The sequence below is a fragment of the Leptodactylus fuscus genome, chromosome 6 (assembly GCF_031893055.1).
Source record: "Leptodactylus fuscus isolate aLepFus1 chromosome 6, aLepFus1.hap2, whole genome shotgun sequence".
NCBI lineage: Eukaryota > Metazoa > Chordata > Amphibia > Anura > Leptodactylidae > Leptodactylus > Leptodactylus fuscus.
Genome location: NC_134270.1, coordinates 33616070 through 33631763, shown reverse-complemented (window position 1 = coordinate 33631763; position 15694 = coordinate 33616070). Strand labels below are relative to the sequence as shown.

Here is a 15694-nt window from a genome sequence, read left to right as displayed (position 1 = left end):
GAGCAACATACTGTGTGGAGACCAATAATGTAGGCTGCATATTGTGTTTGGGCAAGTAAAGGGGGCAGTATACAATGTTGGTGCCAGAAAAGGGGGCCATTTACCAAATTGAGGCCAGTAAAGGGGGCATAATAAAGTGTGGAGGCCAGTAAAGGTGGCATTATAGAATGTGGGAGGCAGTACAAGGGGGCACCCTGTTTACCGGGATGGCTTTAGACATCTTTGGGCAGTAGAACACAGTGGTAAGAAGAAAGGAGGAGGGCTGTGATGAAGGACATTTGAGGCATTTTTTGTGGTTAATGGACAATTGTGCTGATGCAAGATACCGAACTATCAGCTGTGAGCAGGAGATCTTACCACCTACCAAAGAACTACCACATGTTATCATGATAGCCTATGTCCCCCACCTCTGCAAAAAAAAAAAAAAAAACGTGCTACATGCTGTGACACCCCCCCCCCCCTTCCTCATGTCCTACAACCACATTCGGCTGTATTATTAACATCACTTCACACAGAGAACTAAATGATCCTGCAGTGTGTCTGTGTTTCTTTCTTTTTAGTTGCTATGATTCCTAGTATTTCTCTATCTGCCATGAGCTTGTATGTGTTTCTCTCTTGTTATATACTACTGTACCATCTATGAAACTGTATCACTGAAATTTCCCCATTGTGGGACTATTAAAGGATTATCTTATCTTATCTTATTATACTGTGTGCGTGGGGCAGAAAAGGGGCCAAGGGGACATTATAGTGGGAGGGCAGTAAAGCTCTGAATTTACAACTTCTGATTTCTTGTGGGTTGAAGAGGTAGATAAGGGGAGATGTAATTTCTAATTTTCTGGGGGGAGGGGGGACAGCAGGCAAAACGTTTTAAGGGACCCAGTCTTTCCTAGTTATGCCCCTTGTGGATACACTCTGCTCCATTGAACAAGCTGTGTTTTGACTAATATATTAATTTTGTTTTGACAAGTTATTGATCTAGTTCTCGTGTTTCTATATCCTATGAGGGCCTGTATCCCGCTCACATGAATAGCTATAGGTATCAATATTTGTTTTCTAAAAACAAAGATACAAATAAATATGAACACAGTCAAACTGCCCCATTCTATTCCTGAAAATGGAGGAAAGGACCTAAATCCTCTTCAGCTGAGCTGTTGGATGAAGTGTCTGGTCCTCCTTCTAGGAGAGAGATAATGTTGTGTTTTTGGTTCCGTATTGCCAATTGTAATGCCGTGCAACCACTGCTGTCTTCTATATTCTGTTTGGCATTAGACCGGAGTAAAGTTTTCACAATGGCAGCATTAGCATTTAGTACGGCCACGTGTAATGGTGTCCAGCCGAACTTATTTTGAGCATCTACATCAGCTTTGTTTTCTATTAGCTTAATAACACTGCAAAAAGACCCCCTTTGAACAGCAAAATGAAGTGGTGTCCAACCAGACATTTCGGCAACATTTGGGTTAGCCCCTAGGTCTAGTAGAAGAGAGGTGATGGAGTCTTCACTATAACGAACAGCCAGATGAAGCGGAGTCCATGTCATATCTCCAACAGCATCCAATTGGGCGTTGCTTTCCTTGAGTAATTGTACAATCTCACCGTGTCCTTTAAATATTGCAAGGTGCAAAGGCGTCCAGTTCTGGCTGGTCTTCACATTAACATTGGCTCCGTGCTTTATAAGGTGTTTACAGATTAAAGTCTTGTTTTTCACAACCGCCATGTGCAAAGGGGTATACTGGTTGAGATCAACAGTGTTTACAAGGGCTCCTTTCTGTATTAGGTGTTGTACCACTCGAAAGCAACCCCTATCAGCAGCAATGTGAAGGGGAGTCCTTTGATTTTTTTGCTTGATGTCTGGGTCAGCCCCTTGGCTTATAAGAAGCTTGACAATATTATAGTGACCATAGCAGGAAGCTACATGCAGTGGTGTTTTCCCATCTATTTCATGACAATTTGGGTTGGCATGGCGTGTGAAAAGTACACGGGCAACGTTCTCAAAACCATTTTGGGAGGCCAAATGTAGTGGTGTCCAATCATCACGTTCCAATGCATCAACACGTGCTCCATTGTCTAAAAGTAACCGAGCTATACGATCATCTCCTACTTGGGCAGCAAAGTGCAATGGTGACCATTTGTCTTCATCCATAATGTTGACATCGGCTCCATTCTCTATTAAGCAAGAACATATATCGAGTAGTTTTCTCTGCACTGCTAAGATGAGCGGTGTGGATCCACTCACTGTGCGGCTATTGACATTGGCATTCAAGCCGAGAAAATGGTTCACTCTCTCAAAGTTTCCTTCAGCGACCGCATAGTGAAGCAAAGTGAAATTGTTTTCATCCTCCCAAGAAATATCACCAAATATTAAGAGCAATCTTTCTGTTCCTAAAATGAAAAGAAATGGTTAATTAATTAGTTTCCATTGGTATTCATAGATCCTATTATATTACTATTTACACAGTCCAGTCATATTAATGTGACCACCGCCTACTTTTTACGTCAACATTAAATAACCAGAGAAGGCACGTGTCATCAGCCATTTGGGTGCACTCATCATTGTGGAAGGCACGATGGATCAAACAAGTATGCATCTATCCTTGCGGACCATGTTCACCCCTACATGCGAATTGTTTTTCCTCAGGACGATGGCATCTACCAGCAGGACAATGTGACATGTCATAAAGCTCGCATTGTACGTGCATGATTCGAGGAGCACCAGGATGAGTTTATCGTACTCCCTTGGCCAGCAAATTCCCTGGACTTGAACCCAATCGAGAATCTGTGGGACCACCTCGATCGGGTTGTTCGTGCCATGGATGCTCAACCGCATAACCTAGCGCAGCTGGCCACGGCACTGGAGTCGGCATGGCTCAGCATCCCAGTGAATATTATCACAACATCCCTCTCTTCCTGCACGTCTTACAGCGGTCCGCTCTGCCAAAGGTGGTTATTCTGGATTTTGACAGGTGGTCACATTAATGTGACTGAAATGTGTATAACCTCAACAATTGATTTGCCCACATATAGAAAAGTCACTATACAGAATCAAAGGGAAGGTAGAAAGAAGTAACATGTAGAATGAAGGAACCTGGAAAATAGGACTGCAAGGAAATCATTGGTGGAAAAAGAAATAATGTGCAAAAACTTTAAATGCTAAGTATCTCAGGTTAAGGAAATTCTCCAGTTTTGTGACCCTTTTATCAATAGTGAATCCTCCAATGACTTTTCTTATTTGTCTGTCTCTGCATTTCAAAATCTTTTTTTTTTTTTCCCATGTGGAGGGTTTATTTTTTTGTATGACAAGCTGAATTGTCACATGCCACTATTTTAGGATGTACTGTATATAATATTTAGCTTTTATTAATGCTTTTGGTGGGCTATGTAGATAAAATCGCATTACCTCTGACTCGGGCAACAAAAGCCAGGTCCATGCTGTGTAATATAGTATGTAGTATACTCAGTTCTCCAGCGAACTACACCAAAATGGTGCTCGGACATGGGCAGTACCTCTCTGACCAGAGCGGAACTGTGCATGCCTGAGATTCAAACTGCTACAGCGTGAAAAGATGGCAGCACAGTATGCAAGGAGGAGGAGGACAGACGGAGAACAAGCAGTGGAGGGTGCTGTATAAAAAGTATGACGCAGGAGGGTGCTCGGAGGCCCTGGGGCACGCCCAGGGTGCTCTGGGGTTCATTTGCATAAGCCATTATAGCGATTTATAAAGAAACGGTGGGGTAAATTGAAAATGCAAAGGCAGTAGTAGAATAGCCTTTTTAACCCCTTAAGGACCCGGCCATTTTTTGGTTTCGCATTTTCGTTTTTCCCTCCTCACATTTCAAGAGCCATAACTTTTTCATTTTTCAGTTCACAGAGTCACATGATGGCTTATTGTTTGCGGGACAAATTGTACTTTGTAATGGCATCATTCAATATGCTGTGCAATGTACTGGGAAGCTGGAAAAAAAATTCAGAATGAGGCGCAATTGGAGAAAAAATGCATTTGCGCCATTTTCTTATGGGTTTAATTTTTACAGCGTTCACTGTTTGGTACAAATGACATGTTACCTGTGTTCTATGTGTCAGTACAAACGCGGTGATACCAAATTTATATAGTATTTGAAATGTTTTGATACTTTTTAAAAAATGATAAACTTTGCAAAATAGAAAAAAAAATTTGTGTCATCATGTTCTAACACCTGTAACTTTTTCATATTTCTATGTATGGAGCTGGTTGTGGTGTCTTTTTATGCGGGACAAGATGACGTTTCTATTGATATCATTTGGGGAAAGATCTGATGGTTTGATCACTTTTTATTCAATTTTTTATAGGAGGCAAAGTGTTGAAAAAAACGCTTTTTGGCGGTTTTTATTTTTTTTGCCGCTACGCCGTTCGCAGTACGGGATAAATGTTTTAATATTCTAATAGTTCGGGCATTTTGGAGCGCAGGGATACCTAATATGTTTATGTTTAATGTTCTTTAATTACTTTTATAGCTAATCTAGGGAAAGGGGGGTGATTTGAACTTTTATATTTTTTTTATTTTTTTAATACTTTTAAAAACTTTTTTTTTTCTTGTTATACATTTATGATCAGACCCCTTAGGTACCTTGAAACCTAGGGAGTCTGATCGCTCATACTATTCACTGCAATACTACAGTATTGCAGTGAATAGCAAAATCGCAGCACTTCTATTAGACGATGCCTCTGGCCTCTGGCATCGTCTAATAGATCTAGTGCAGAGACAAGCCTGGAAGCCTTCAATAGGCTTCCGGCTGTCATAGCAACCGATCACCGCCCTCATGTGACGTTCAGGAGGGCGGCGATCGGCGAAACATGGCGGCGCCCATGCCGCCGGCGCCGTTTACACACTGCGGTCACGTTTGACCGCAGTGTGTAAAGGGTTAACAGCAGCGATCGGCTCGGGCACCGACCGCTGCTGTTATTGGCAGGTCCTGGCTGTATTATACAGCCGGCATCTGCCGTGTATGGAGCGAGCTCAGCGTGTGAGCTCGCTCCATACATCCCCATGCGACCCATGACGTACAGTTACGTCAAGGGTCGCTAAGGGGTTAAAGGCTATTCAGACACGTGTTTATCTAAAAACTAAGGTTGAGCCGAACTTCAGATTTCAGGATCGATTTTAAAATCCAATTTCCGATCATTTTCCAGCCGATCCTGATCATGAAATTTGCTCGATTTCTGATTGAGATCCGATCTTTCTCGATCTCAATCACTCAACCCTATTAATGATATATACATGAATAGAGTTGAGCTAATCTTGAGATAACTTCTGACCTCGGAATTCCGATCACGATCGTGAAATTTACTCGATCACTGATCGGAATCTGATCTTTTCCGATCCCGATCACTCAACCCTAATAAAAACCACTTTCACCAATGATAGACTCCCTTTAAGAGGGGCCATTTGCCTCTAAAACACATAAGAGGACACTTATAATGAAAATTAGATATGAGTGAAAAGTAATAGTTAATGGGCCCAGTTACAGATTTTGTATTACGACAGAGGAGATGTAAAATAGTTGCATTTACTAAGCTGTCCAATGACTTGAAATGAAAGAATCTTACCACTGCTCAGGGAACTTGGAGTTGATAACGGTTGGCTGTTCTGTATTGGTGGGAAACATAATGAGCAAATTAATGGAGTTCACTATAAAGAACTGTGGTGCTAAACTATAAACTTATACATCAACTTTCTATAGATACAACTTATATCTGTACAAACACCAAAAATCTGACATGTATGTGTACATAGATGAGCAGATCAAAGAAGATACCAAACTTCCCTTCTTGATCCTCTGAGATTTCTTCTATAGGGCCAACTACAGTACTGTTTGACCATGATGTGGTGCCTCTGTGTGTAGTATATAGCACTGCATTCCTTATGTTGTAGGACATTTTACAGATTTGCCCTTCATTACTTTTCATCTTGACTGGACTTGTTCAGACATGTGTGTCATGAGATGACCAGCTTTCAAAACAACACGATTTCACAATAATCTGTCACAAGATGTCTTTCATGGACTTGTCTATGTGTGGCCACTGGTTGTATAGAGAATTATAGCCTGATCAGGGTTTTGCTAGCATGTCACAATATTGTATTCAATTGGTTTAATGCGCTATTGTAAGTTAAAGGGGTTTTTCCCATAAACATAAGCATTAGAAATGAGCGAACAGTAAAATGTTCGAGGTTCGATATTCGTTTCGAGTAGCCCCTCAATATTCAACTACTCGAATTGAATATCGAACCCTATTGTGGTCTATGGGGGGAAATGCTCGTTTCAGGGGTAGGCAACGTTCAATCAAATTATACTTACCAAGTCCACGAGTGAGGGTTGGGCTGGATCCTCCGAGAAGTCTTCTCCTTGCAGCGTCCCCGCGGCATCTTCCGGCTCTTCATTCACTCTGCCAGGCATCGGGCCTGGGCAGAGCCGACTGCACATGTCCGCACTACAAGCGGACATGCGCAGAGCCGACAGTCGGCTCTGCCCAGGCCCGATGCCTGGTAGAGTGAATGAAGAGCCGGAAGACGCCGCAGGGAAGCTGCACGGAGAAGACTTCTAAAGGTCGGAGAAGAACCAGCATTGATTGGCCGACTCTATAGCATTCGGCCAATCAATGCTGGTTCTGCATCGAACTTTTACATTCAAACAGCAAATGGTACTCGATCAAGTATGAGTATCTCAAATACCGTAGTATTCGATCGAACACCTACTCGATCGAGTTCTACTCGCTCATCTCTAATAAGCATATCTAAATTTGTAGATACAATTTTTACTGCTTAAAAATTTTGCAGAATTCTAAACATTTTCTCTATGTATCTTAATGGTGCCAATCTTTTGTGTTGATAGGTTACCAATGGATACAACCATGAATGTAGGAACTGTCAATGACTGGGACTCATCGGAGACCCAGCCATGACTTCCATACTGTAGCCGGGTTATCAAGCAGGGACAATGAACGAGAAGATAACCCGGCCACAACAAGGAAAACCGGCTGGATTGCCGAAAGTGCCAGATCACAGAAAGTTTATGTTTTCATGGTCATATCCATTGGCAACTAATCAACACAAAAGACTGTCAACTCTCAGAAAATTAGAGAAAATCTTTCAAATTCTGTAAATTTTTTATTACTTCTATTTGTTAAAATGTTTGTTACAAACAGCCATATGATGGCCATTCAAGAACAAGCATCACATTAGCGTTTCTCAATGTCAAGTCAATAAGCCAAAAACAGACCAAAAAATCTTTTTGAATGTTAAATCTATTAAAAACAGAATGGTGGTGTAAATAAGCCTTTACTCTTCAAAAACAGGATCTACAGAAGGTGAGGGGTGTGTTACAAGGCATAATACACTTCCTAATATAAGTACAAGAATATTAGACAGCACCTTAGAGTTCTCTGATTAGTGCAAAAGTTGAATCCTTTTACATGGTCATGGTCCTGCTGGCGACCCTTAATATTTATAGCCTGAAGAAACTGTGCTATTGCGTGCATTGTGTATTTAGGTTCATGATGATTTTTCCCATTTTCTTTAACGCAACATCGTTTTTGTTCCAAACATTTTCGTGATATAACCTAAATGTTACAACTTCACTCACATCACTGTTTCCATTAGGCAATTCTGCAGCTGAAGATTTAAGAGGATCTTGTACCGTAGCGGGACCAGGAGAGTCATGTTCCGGGAGAGGACTTTGTATTAAGCAGAGTAACATGTGGGATTCAACAATGATAGCTAAAAAGAGATGAAGAAGTTTGTGAGCACACAGACTAACAGAAAAGATATTATAAATAAATTATGGATTTTTATGAAATGGTGGTTGGTAGGGCAATAATACATTTTCTATTATTATTATGTAGACTCTCTTCAAGAATGACAATGAAAATGACAGCAACAATTACATAGTAAGTGACTATGCAGTCCCAAATTTGTGTGTTTTTTGACTAATCTAGCTGATGCCGTCTAGCAATCAGAGTAGAGTAGGAACATCTAAGGCTAAGTTCACACTGGGTCGGTATGGCAGATTTTGGCAACGAGAGTGATGCAGGGAGCCGCGTCACTCTCAGGTCAAAACCCGCTTGGAACCCGCTTGGCGCAGCTTCCGACAGTTGTGGCTTCCCCCTCCGGAGCAGGCTCAACTGAATGGGGCGACCCCGGAGGTTGCTGCCACCTGAAGAAAGGGCAGCCCGCTCACGGAAATAGTAGCCTGGCGGTCTCTATAGATCACCATTGTGAGGGGGCAGATTATGACGTGGATTACGTGCCATAATCCACCCCCTCTATGCCCATGTGAATGAGCCCTTAGGGTATGTTCACATGGCGGAATTTGCATTCCACATGTGAACATTTCGCCACGTGGCTAGCTGTGACGGGATGCCAGTGCAGTGCATCGGCATTCCAACGTGGCATTCCACTCCAGATTAGGCCCAAATAAACAGGCCTAATTGGGAGGGAGCCTTGCGCCGCGGAAGGGTCATCTTGCTTCTTTTTTTCACTACTAGCTAGGGAAAAAAAAGAAGTGAGCAGCTCCCATTGAAGTCTATGGGAGCCGGTTTTGGCAGAGGATTTTGAGGCGGATTCCGCGTCAAAATCTACTGCCAAAAAAATCTGTGTGAACTGACCCTAACACTCCCATGAGCCAGAATTGTCCTCAGATAAGACTCAGTTAGCTAATTAGCAGTAGCACAACATTTCTGGTTACATACATAAGATGAGTCTTAGCTTTCATACAACACCAGAGCCCCTGTTATAGGATGTATGAAAGTGAACATATACAGTCCTATGAAAAAGTTTGGGCACCCCTATTAATCTTAATCATTTTTAGTTCTAAATATTTTGGTGTTTGCAACAGCCATTTCAGTTTGATATATCTAATAACTGATGGACACAGTAATATTTCAGGATTGAAATGAGATAACAGAAAATGTGCAATATGCATTAAACCAAAATTTGACTGGTGCAAAAGTATGGGCACCCTTATCATTTTATTGATTTGAATACTCCTAACTACTTTTTACTGACTTACTGAAGCACAGAATTGGTTTTGTAACCTCACTGAGCTTTGAATTTCATAGCCAGGTGTATCCAATCATGAGAAAAGGTATTTAAGGTGGCCAATTGCAAGTTGTTCTCCTATTTGAATCTCCTCTGAAGAGTGGCATCATGGGCTACTCAAAACAACTCTCAAATGATCTGAAAACAAAGATTGTCCAACATAGTTGTTCAGGGGAAGGATACAAAAAGTTGTCTCAGAGATTTAACCTGTCAGTTTCCACTGTGAGGAACATAGTAAGGAAATGGAAGACCACAGGGACAGTTCTTGTTAAGTCCAGAAGTGGCAGGCCAAGAAAAATATCAGAAAGGCAGAGAAGAAGAATGGTGAGAACAGTCAAGGACAATCCACAGACCACCTCCAAAGAGCTGCAGCATCATCTTGCTGCAGATGGTGTCACTGTGCATCGGTCAAAAATACAGCGCACTTTGCACAAATAGAAGCTGTATGGGAGAGTGATGAGAAAGAAGCCGTTTCTGCAAGCACACCACAAACAGAGTCGCCTGAGGTATGCAGAAGCACATTTGGACAAGCCAGCTTCATTTTGGAAGAAGTTCCTGTGGACTGATGAAACAAAGATTGAGTTGTTTGGTCATACAAAAAGGCATTATGCATGGCGTCCAAAAAAAACAGCATTACAAGAAAAACACATGCTACCCACTGTAAAATTTGGTGGAGGTTCCATCATGCTTTGGGGCTGTGTGGCCAATGCCGGCACCGGGAATCTTGTTAAAGTTGAGGGTCGCATGGATTCCACTCAGTATCAGCAGATTCTTGAGAATAATGTTCAAGAATCAGTGACGAAGTTGAAGTTACCCCGGGGATGGATATTTCAGCAAGACAATGATCCAAAACACCGCTCCAAATCCTCAGGCATTCATGCAGAGGAACAATTACAATGTTCTGGAATGGCCATCCCAGTCCCCAGACCTGAATATCATTGAACATCTGTGGGATGATCTGAAGCGGGCTGTCCATGCTCGGCGACCATCTAACTTAACTGAACTTGAATTGTTTTGTAAAGAGGAATGGTCCAAAATACCTTCATCCAGGATCCAGGAACTGATTAAAAGCTACAGGAGGCGACTAGAGGCTGTTATCTTTGCAAAAGGAGGATGTACTAAATATTAATGTCACTTTTCTGTTGAGGTGCCCATACTTTTGCACCGGTCAAATTTTGGTTTAATGCATATTGCACATTTTCTGTTAGTACAATAAACCTCATTTCAATCCTGAAATATTACTGTGTCCATCAGTTATTAGATATATCAAACTGAAATGGCTGTTGCAAACACCAAAATATTTAGAACAAAAAATGATTAAGATTAATAGGGGTGCCCAAACTTTTTCATAGGACTGTAGCTATTTGACTTGATACCCTACCACCACCTAGACTGTTGACTCATATAGTCATGAAATAAAAGAATACAAACCAGAAAAACTTGGCCGTTTATTGGGATCTTGGCTCCAGCACCTCTTCATTAAGTCAATCATCTGTTGACATTCCACGGGACGATCCTCAGAAATGTCTTCTAGAGGAGGTCTTTGGCCTGCTGCTACTTTTACTATCACAGTCATCATGCTGTTACCTAAAGATAGAGATATATTGTACATAACAATGGATAACCTGATTTGGACTACTCTGAGACATTCACTCCAATGAAACGAGTAAAAGGAGACCCCATTATTGTGCCCAAAAATGGTCTCAAAGGTGAAACAGCCCAGCAATCGGACACTTATACCCCTCTTGAGGACAGGTGGTAAGTAGTGATTGTAGGACAACCCGTTTAAGCTTTCTAGACATAATAAGATTATATTGAGTATCTGTATATTGATGTGCATACAGTGAAAACAGAACTAAGTTCCATCCTACCAAACAAAAAGCAACCGGATTAGAGTTCACGTGAACAAATCTCACATATAAGTTTGTGATTGACAAACATGATTCCCTGCAGGCAAAAACTTTCCGAAATTTCAGTAAAAGAAATCTTTTAAAGAAAACTTTGGCTAATGTAAATATGGTTCACCCTTGCTTTGTACCCACCAAACCTTCCAATCATAAAATAACTACGCAGCAGTTTTTTTTCCTTGCGCCCTTTCTATCTCTTCCATTTCCTGTAGTCACTGTATATTTATGAGCACTCCACTTTCCATTTAGGTGGACACATTGCAGAATTTTAAATTTGACATATAAGGCATAAAAAGTATATTTACCTACAAAAGGCTTTTTCTGAGTCAGAAGCTCCCACATAACAATGGAATAACTGAAAGGCAAAGAATACACATAATAATAACTCAGTGTTTGACAGCTACATTACTTCTCTATTCTGTGCCCTCTTTACTCTTTCCAAAATAGTCATCCTAAATATTCAGAAGAGACACAAACTACAAATTGATTGAATTAAATGTAGCTGTAAGGGAATTGCAATAGGAGTAAACCCTGGGGGGAGGACAAAATAGACAGTGAGCCCTAAGCTGAATTCCCCCCACTGTCCCTCCCTGCTTGCCAGTCCTATCCTAAGCAATAGGCGGCAACTGGTCGATGGGTCCTTCCTATATAAGTGACAACACAGAACAGAGACAAGAAAAACAACAAGAAGGGAGGTCAGCTAGCCAAGAGTCCAGTAATCTTCGAGCAATGCAGTACAGAATCAAAACCCAAGAGAGTAGTCAAATGGTAAGCCAGAGGTCAGTAATAATAGTAGCAGAAGAGGAGCTTAATAGGGACAAAGTCACAGGACAGAGTCTCAATAGCCAGCGAGTCTATGATGGCTGATCTCTAGTATATAGAAAGCCCAAGACCCGCCCTAGGCTTGATAGAAAGAAAGGCTGTCAATCACACAGGCAAGGCTAGAATTAACTATTTGATGGACATAGGAAACAAGGTGCTGGAGATGGGTGTGGTGGAAATTCAATTACAGAGATAGATAAAGCAGTGTTCACACAGTGCAACGAAAAACACTAAGCAAGGAATCAAAGTGATTTTGCTTCCTGCACCTCAGTGTGTGAGCGGAGGGTGGCACAGAGACCCAAACAGGCAGAGACGTTACAGTGGCCATAAATACTAGTCTATGCAATTAAAAGTGTACAAAATTATCACTTTTTGGGAATTATCTAATTTATAAAAATAAATTTCCTATCCTTACAATAGCCCATCAATTTTAAAGTGTTAGAGGTACAACTGTTGGTCCCTTGTCTTGTTGTGTATAAATATGAAACTCTTCAGATATTGTGTTATACCAAGCCTGATGAAGACACCTAAGTAGTCTTGACAACTTGTTATTTGCCATCATCTTTTCAGTTAGCCATTAAAGGTATCAACTACTGAAAACTCTCATTTTTATCTTTTGCTGCTCCCCTGATTCCAAGTAGTAGGAATTTCTCTCTAGCCCTCACCATTCCTGAGCAAAAAGTGCAGGTAGTTTTGGTGCTTGAAGTGCTATTTAAGTTCTATAATGTCAGAGGTGGTGTCAGGCAGGGGACATGACTCCAATCAGAGGCAGCCAATATCAGAGCTCAGAATCACACCCCTTGTCTGTTCCTGCCTGACACCGCCATCCGGACAGTACAGAGCCTAAATAGCACATCAGGCACCAAAACTAACAGCATTGTATACTCAGGAATGGTGGGGCTACAGAAAAAATTCCAACTGTACCGGAATCAGTGGGGCATCAACTATTGATTTATATAAAGTGCTGGACTTGTTGGAAAACAAAATATCTAATTCAAGAATAGGCTGCTGCACTCTCCCACATGCTGTGGTCTCATTTAATGGCTAATAGGAGTGTGCAGACAGTCAGACTCCCATCAATCTCACATTGACTTTCCATCCTAAGAATAGGCCTTCAAGTTTAAATTCCTGGATAATCCCTTTAATATAAATGGAGCTTCCTTGTTCTGGTCATAGGCTTGTAATCTTCTCTCCTTACCTGTACACATCATATTTCGTTCCTGGCACCCTAGTGCTCTCCAGGAATACCTCTGGCGGAATGTAGTTTAGAGTCCCTTTAATAGCTGATCTTTCGATGTATTCCTTTCTAGTTGAATTTTCTTTCCATTTTGAGAGGCCAAAATCTGAAATCTGGAGAAGAGAGAAAAATCCTCAATATATTGTCATGCAAATCTTAAAGCAGTTGCTTTACATGCTTTGCAGGATGCACAAGCCTGAGACTTGCCATGAATGAGAGTGAGTAAACCTTTGGGGGAATCAGTGAAGATTAATGTTTTTAAGTATTTTTTCAGTTCTTGGGGATTTACTGAGTCTCCTTGCAGAGATGCCAGCTGCCTAAGGGTGCATGCACACTGAGTAACGCCGGGCGTGTATGAGAGCCGTACACGCCGGCATTACAGCAGACTGCCGAACACTTCCCATTCACTTCAATGGGAGCGCTCGTAACAGCGGCGTTTACGAGCGCTCCCATTGAAGTGAATGGGAAGTGTTCGGCAGCCCTGCTGTAACGCCGGCGTGTACGGCTCTCATACACGCCCGGCGTTACGTAGTGTGCATGCACCCTAAGAGTCCATTCACATGGAGTATTTTGGTGCTGATTCTGGCACAGAAGCCACATCAGAATCAGCGTGGAAAAAAGCCTCCTATTGACTTCAATGGGTTCCTTTTTCTGCGCAGAACCCATTGAAATCAATGGGAGGCTTTTTTCCCCCATTGATTTCAATGAGTTCCTTGTGGAGAATGGACCCATTTAAGTCAATGGGAGGCTTTTTTTTTTCCACACTCATTCTGACGCGGATTCCGCACCAGAATCAGCGCCAAAATACTCTGTGTGAACGGACCCTTACAAGCAATGCTTCCTGGGAAAATGTATGCAAACTAGCACTGGAAGAAGACTGTCCTCACCTACAGTGGAGTATTGGTAGCTACTCTCTTGACCAATCTCTGACCCAGTAAAGAAAAAAAATTGGTATTTTTTTTTTCCAAAATGCCCTCTATCATGACCTGTGGATGGGACTAGTTCAGTGATGGAAACCATATCCTAACTTATAAAAAAAAAAACAATTGTTCCTTGATAATAAGATATATTATAGCATTTCTAATATTCATTTATGCAAAGTTGTTGATAACTAGAGATCCACTTTATGTATAGCACAAATATTTACACAGTATTTATCTCTTCACCCCCCTCCCCTCTTTATAGACTAATATGTAGAAAGTAACAATGCCTGAAAAATAGAGAAGTGATTTCTGATATGTGCAAATACAAGTATCTGCATTGGTTTGCTTAACAAAAAGAAACCAATTGACTTTCCAACCTTTCATTCTATGTCAAAAATAAGGGTCAAGTCCAATGAGAACAAAGCAGGCAGACTCTTACCAAACCAAACAATAGTTTGATAAGATACAATGAGCTGCAATAGAAATGTCTGAAAGGGAAAGGACAATGGAATCTCTGACAATGGACTGGAGATAAAACCCTATGTCCAAGGACAGTCGGTGTATTCTGAAAATCTGTCATGGATACAATGGATAAAAATAATACAATATAGATAACAATCAAAAACCATATGGATAGGTATATTTACCTTGAGAAGGAAATAAAAAATGATACTCAAACTTACACTCAAACACCATGCAAGCATCGGCTGAAATGTTCACTCACAATACTTTTAGTAGCGACTTTAGTGATTATATATTGTCAGGGTCTGGGGTTGCTGGGTGGGGTGGCATAGACACACAAGTCCAGTTTCTTTAGTCCAAAACAAAGGTAGAGTTTATTTTCACTCAAAAATATAGTGCAGCAACAAAAGGAAACAATACAAAAATAAATCCCTGCCTGGCTAGGCTCTAACTAAACATAGAATAGGTTACCTCATCTAGGATAACAGAAATCCAAAAGCCAATAGAATCGCTCAGGACACAGCTCCAACAGTATGGCCTCTCTGTTGGCTCTCCAGCCAAGCTCTGCCAAAATGTTGCTGCTGGAGTAACTTCTTAACCTCCTTGATGAGCAGACTCTCAAAAGCTGAGTCGCTGCCGGGACATCCTCAAAGTGTGGACTGGAGGGGGGTGGAATGACAGGTCCCACTACCAATCCTACCTGTCATTCCTAAAAATCCAGCCCAATACTGAGCATTTACCAAAATGCTCAGCAGATGAACGTTAACTGCTGAGAGCAAACATTCCTGGAGTTTTCTCATCTCACCCACCTGAGTAGTCTGGGTGAGATGTACACTCCCTCCATTACCTGACCAATATATACAGTACAGACCAAAAGTTTGGACACGCCTTCTCATCATTCAAAGAGTTTTCTGTATCTTCATGACTATGAAAACTGTAGATTCACACTGACTGCATCAAAACTATGAATTAGCACATGTGGAATGATATACTTAATAAAAAAAAGTGTGAAACAACTGAAAATCTGTCTTATATTCTAGGTTCTTCAAAGTAGCCACCTTTTGCTTTGATTCCTGCTTTGCACACTCTTGGCATTCTCTTGATGAGCTTCAAAAGGTAGTCACCGGAAATGGTTTTCACTTCACAGGTGTGCCCTGTCAGGTTTAACCCCTTCCCGACATTCGCCGTAATAGTACGGCGCTGCAGGGAAGGGCTTCCCGCAAACCGCAGTACTATTACGGTGGATGCATGGTGCGCACACAGAAACTGTG

General features: G+C 41.5%; 1 protein-coding gene across 1 annotated transcript in view; it reads right to left on the bottom strand.

The window, feature by feature from the left end:
• Window positions 1-1105: 1105 nt before the first annotated feature.
• ANKK1 (ankyrin repeat and kinase domain containing 1) overlaps window positions 1106-15694 on the bottom strand; it is an 86973-nt gene continuing 72384 nt past the window's right edge. Inside the window, exons 3-8 of the mRNA XM_075278456.1 lie at window positions 13000-13151; window positions 11285-11334; window positions 10504-10659; window positions 7619-7752; window positions 5586-5625; window positions 1106-2382 (exon numbers count right to left, since the gene is read on the bottom strand). Of these exons, the coding sequence (XP_075134557.1) occupies window positions 1106-2382; window positions 5586-5625; window positions 7619-7752; window positions 10504-10659; window positions 11285-11334; window positions 13000-13151 (1809 nt within the window). The remainder of the gene's footprint in view (window positions 2383-5585; window positions 5626-7618; window positions 7753-10503; window positions 10660-11284; window positions 11335-12999; window positions 13152-15694) is intronic.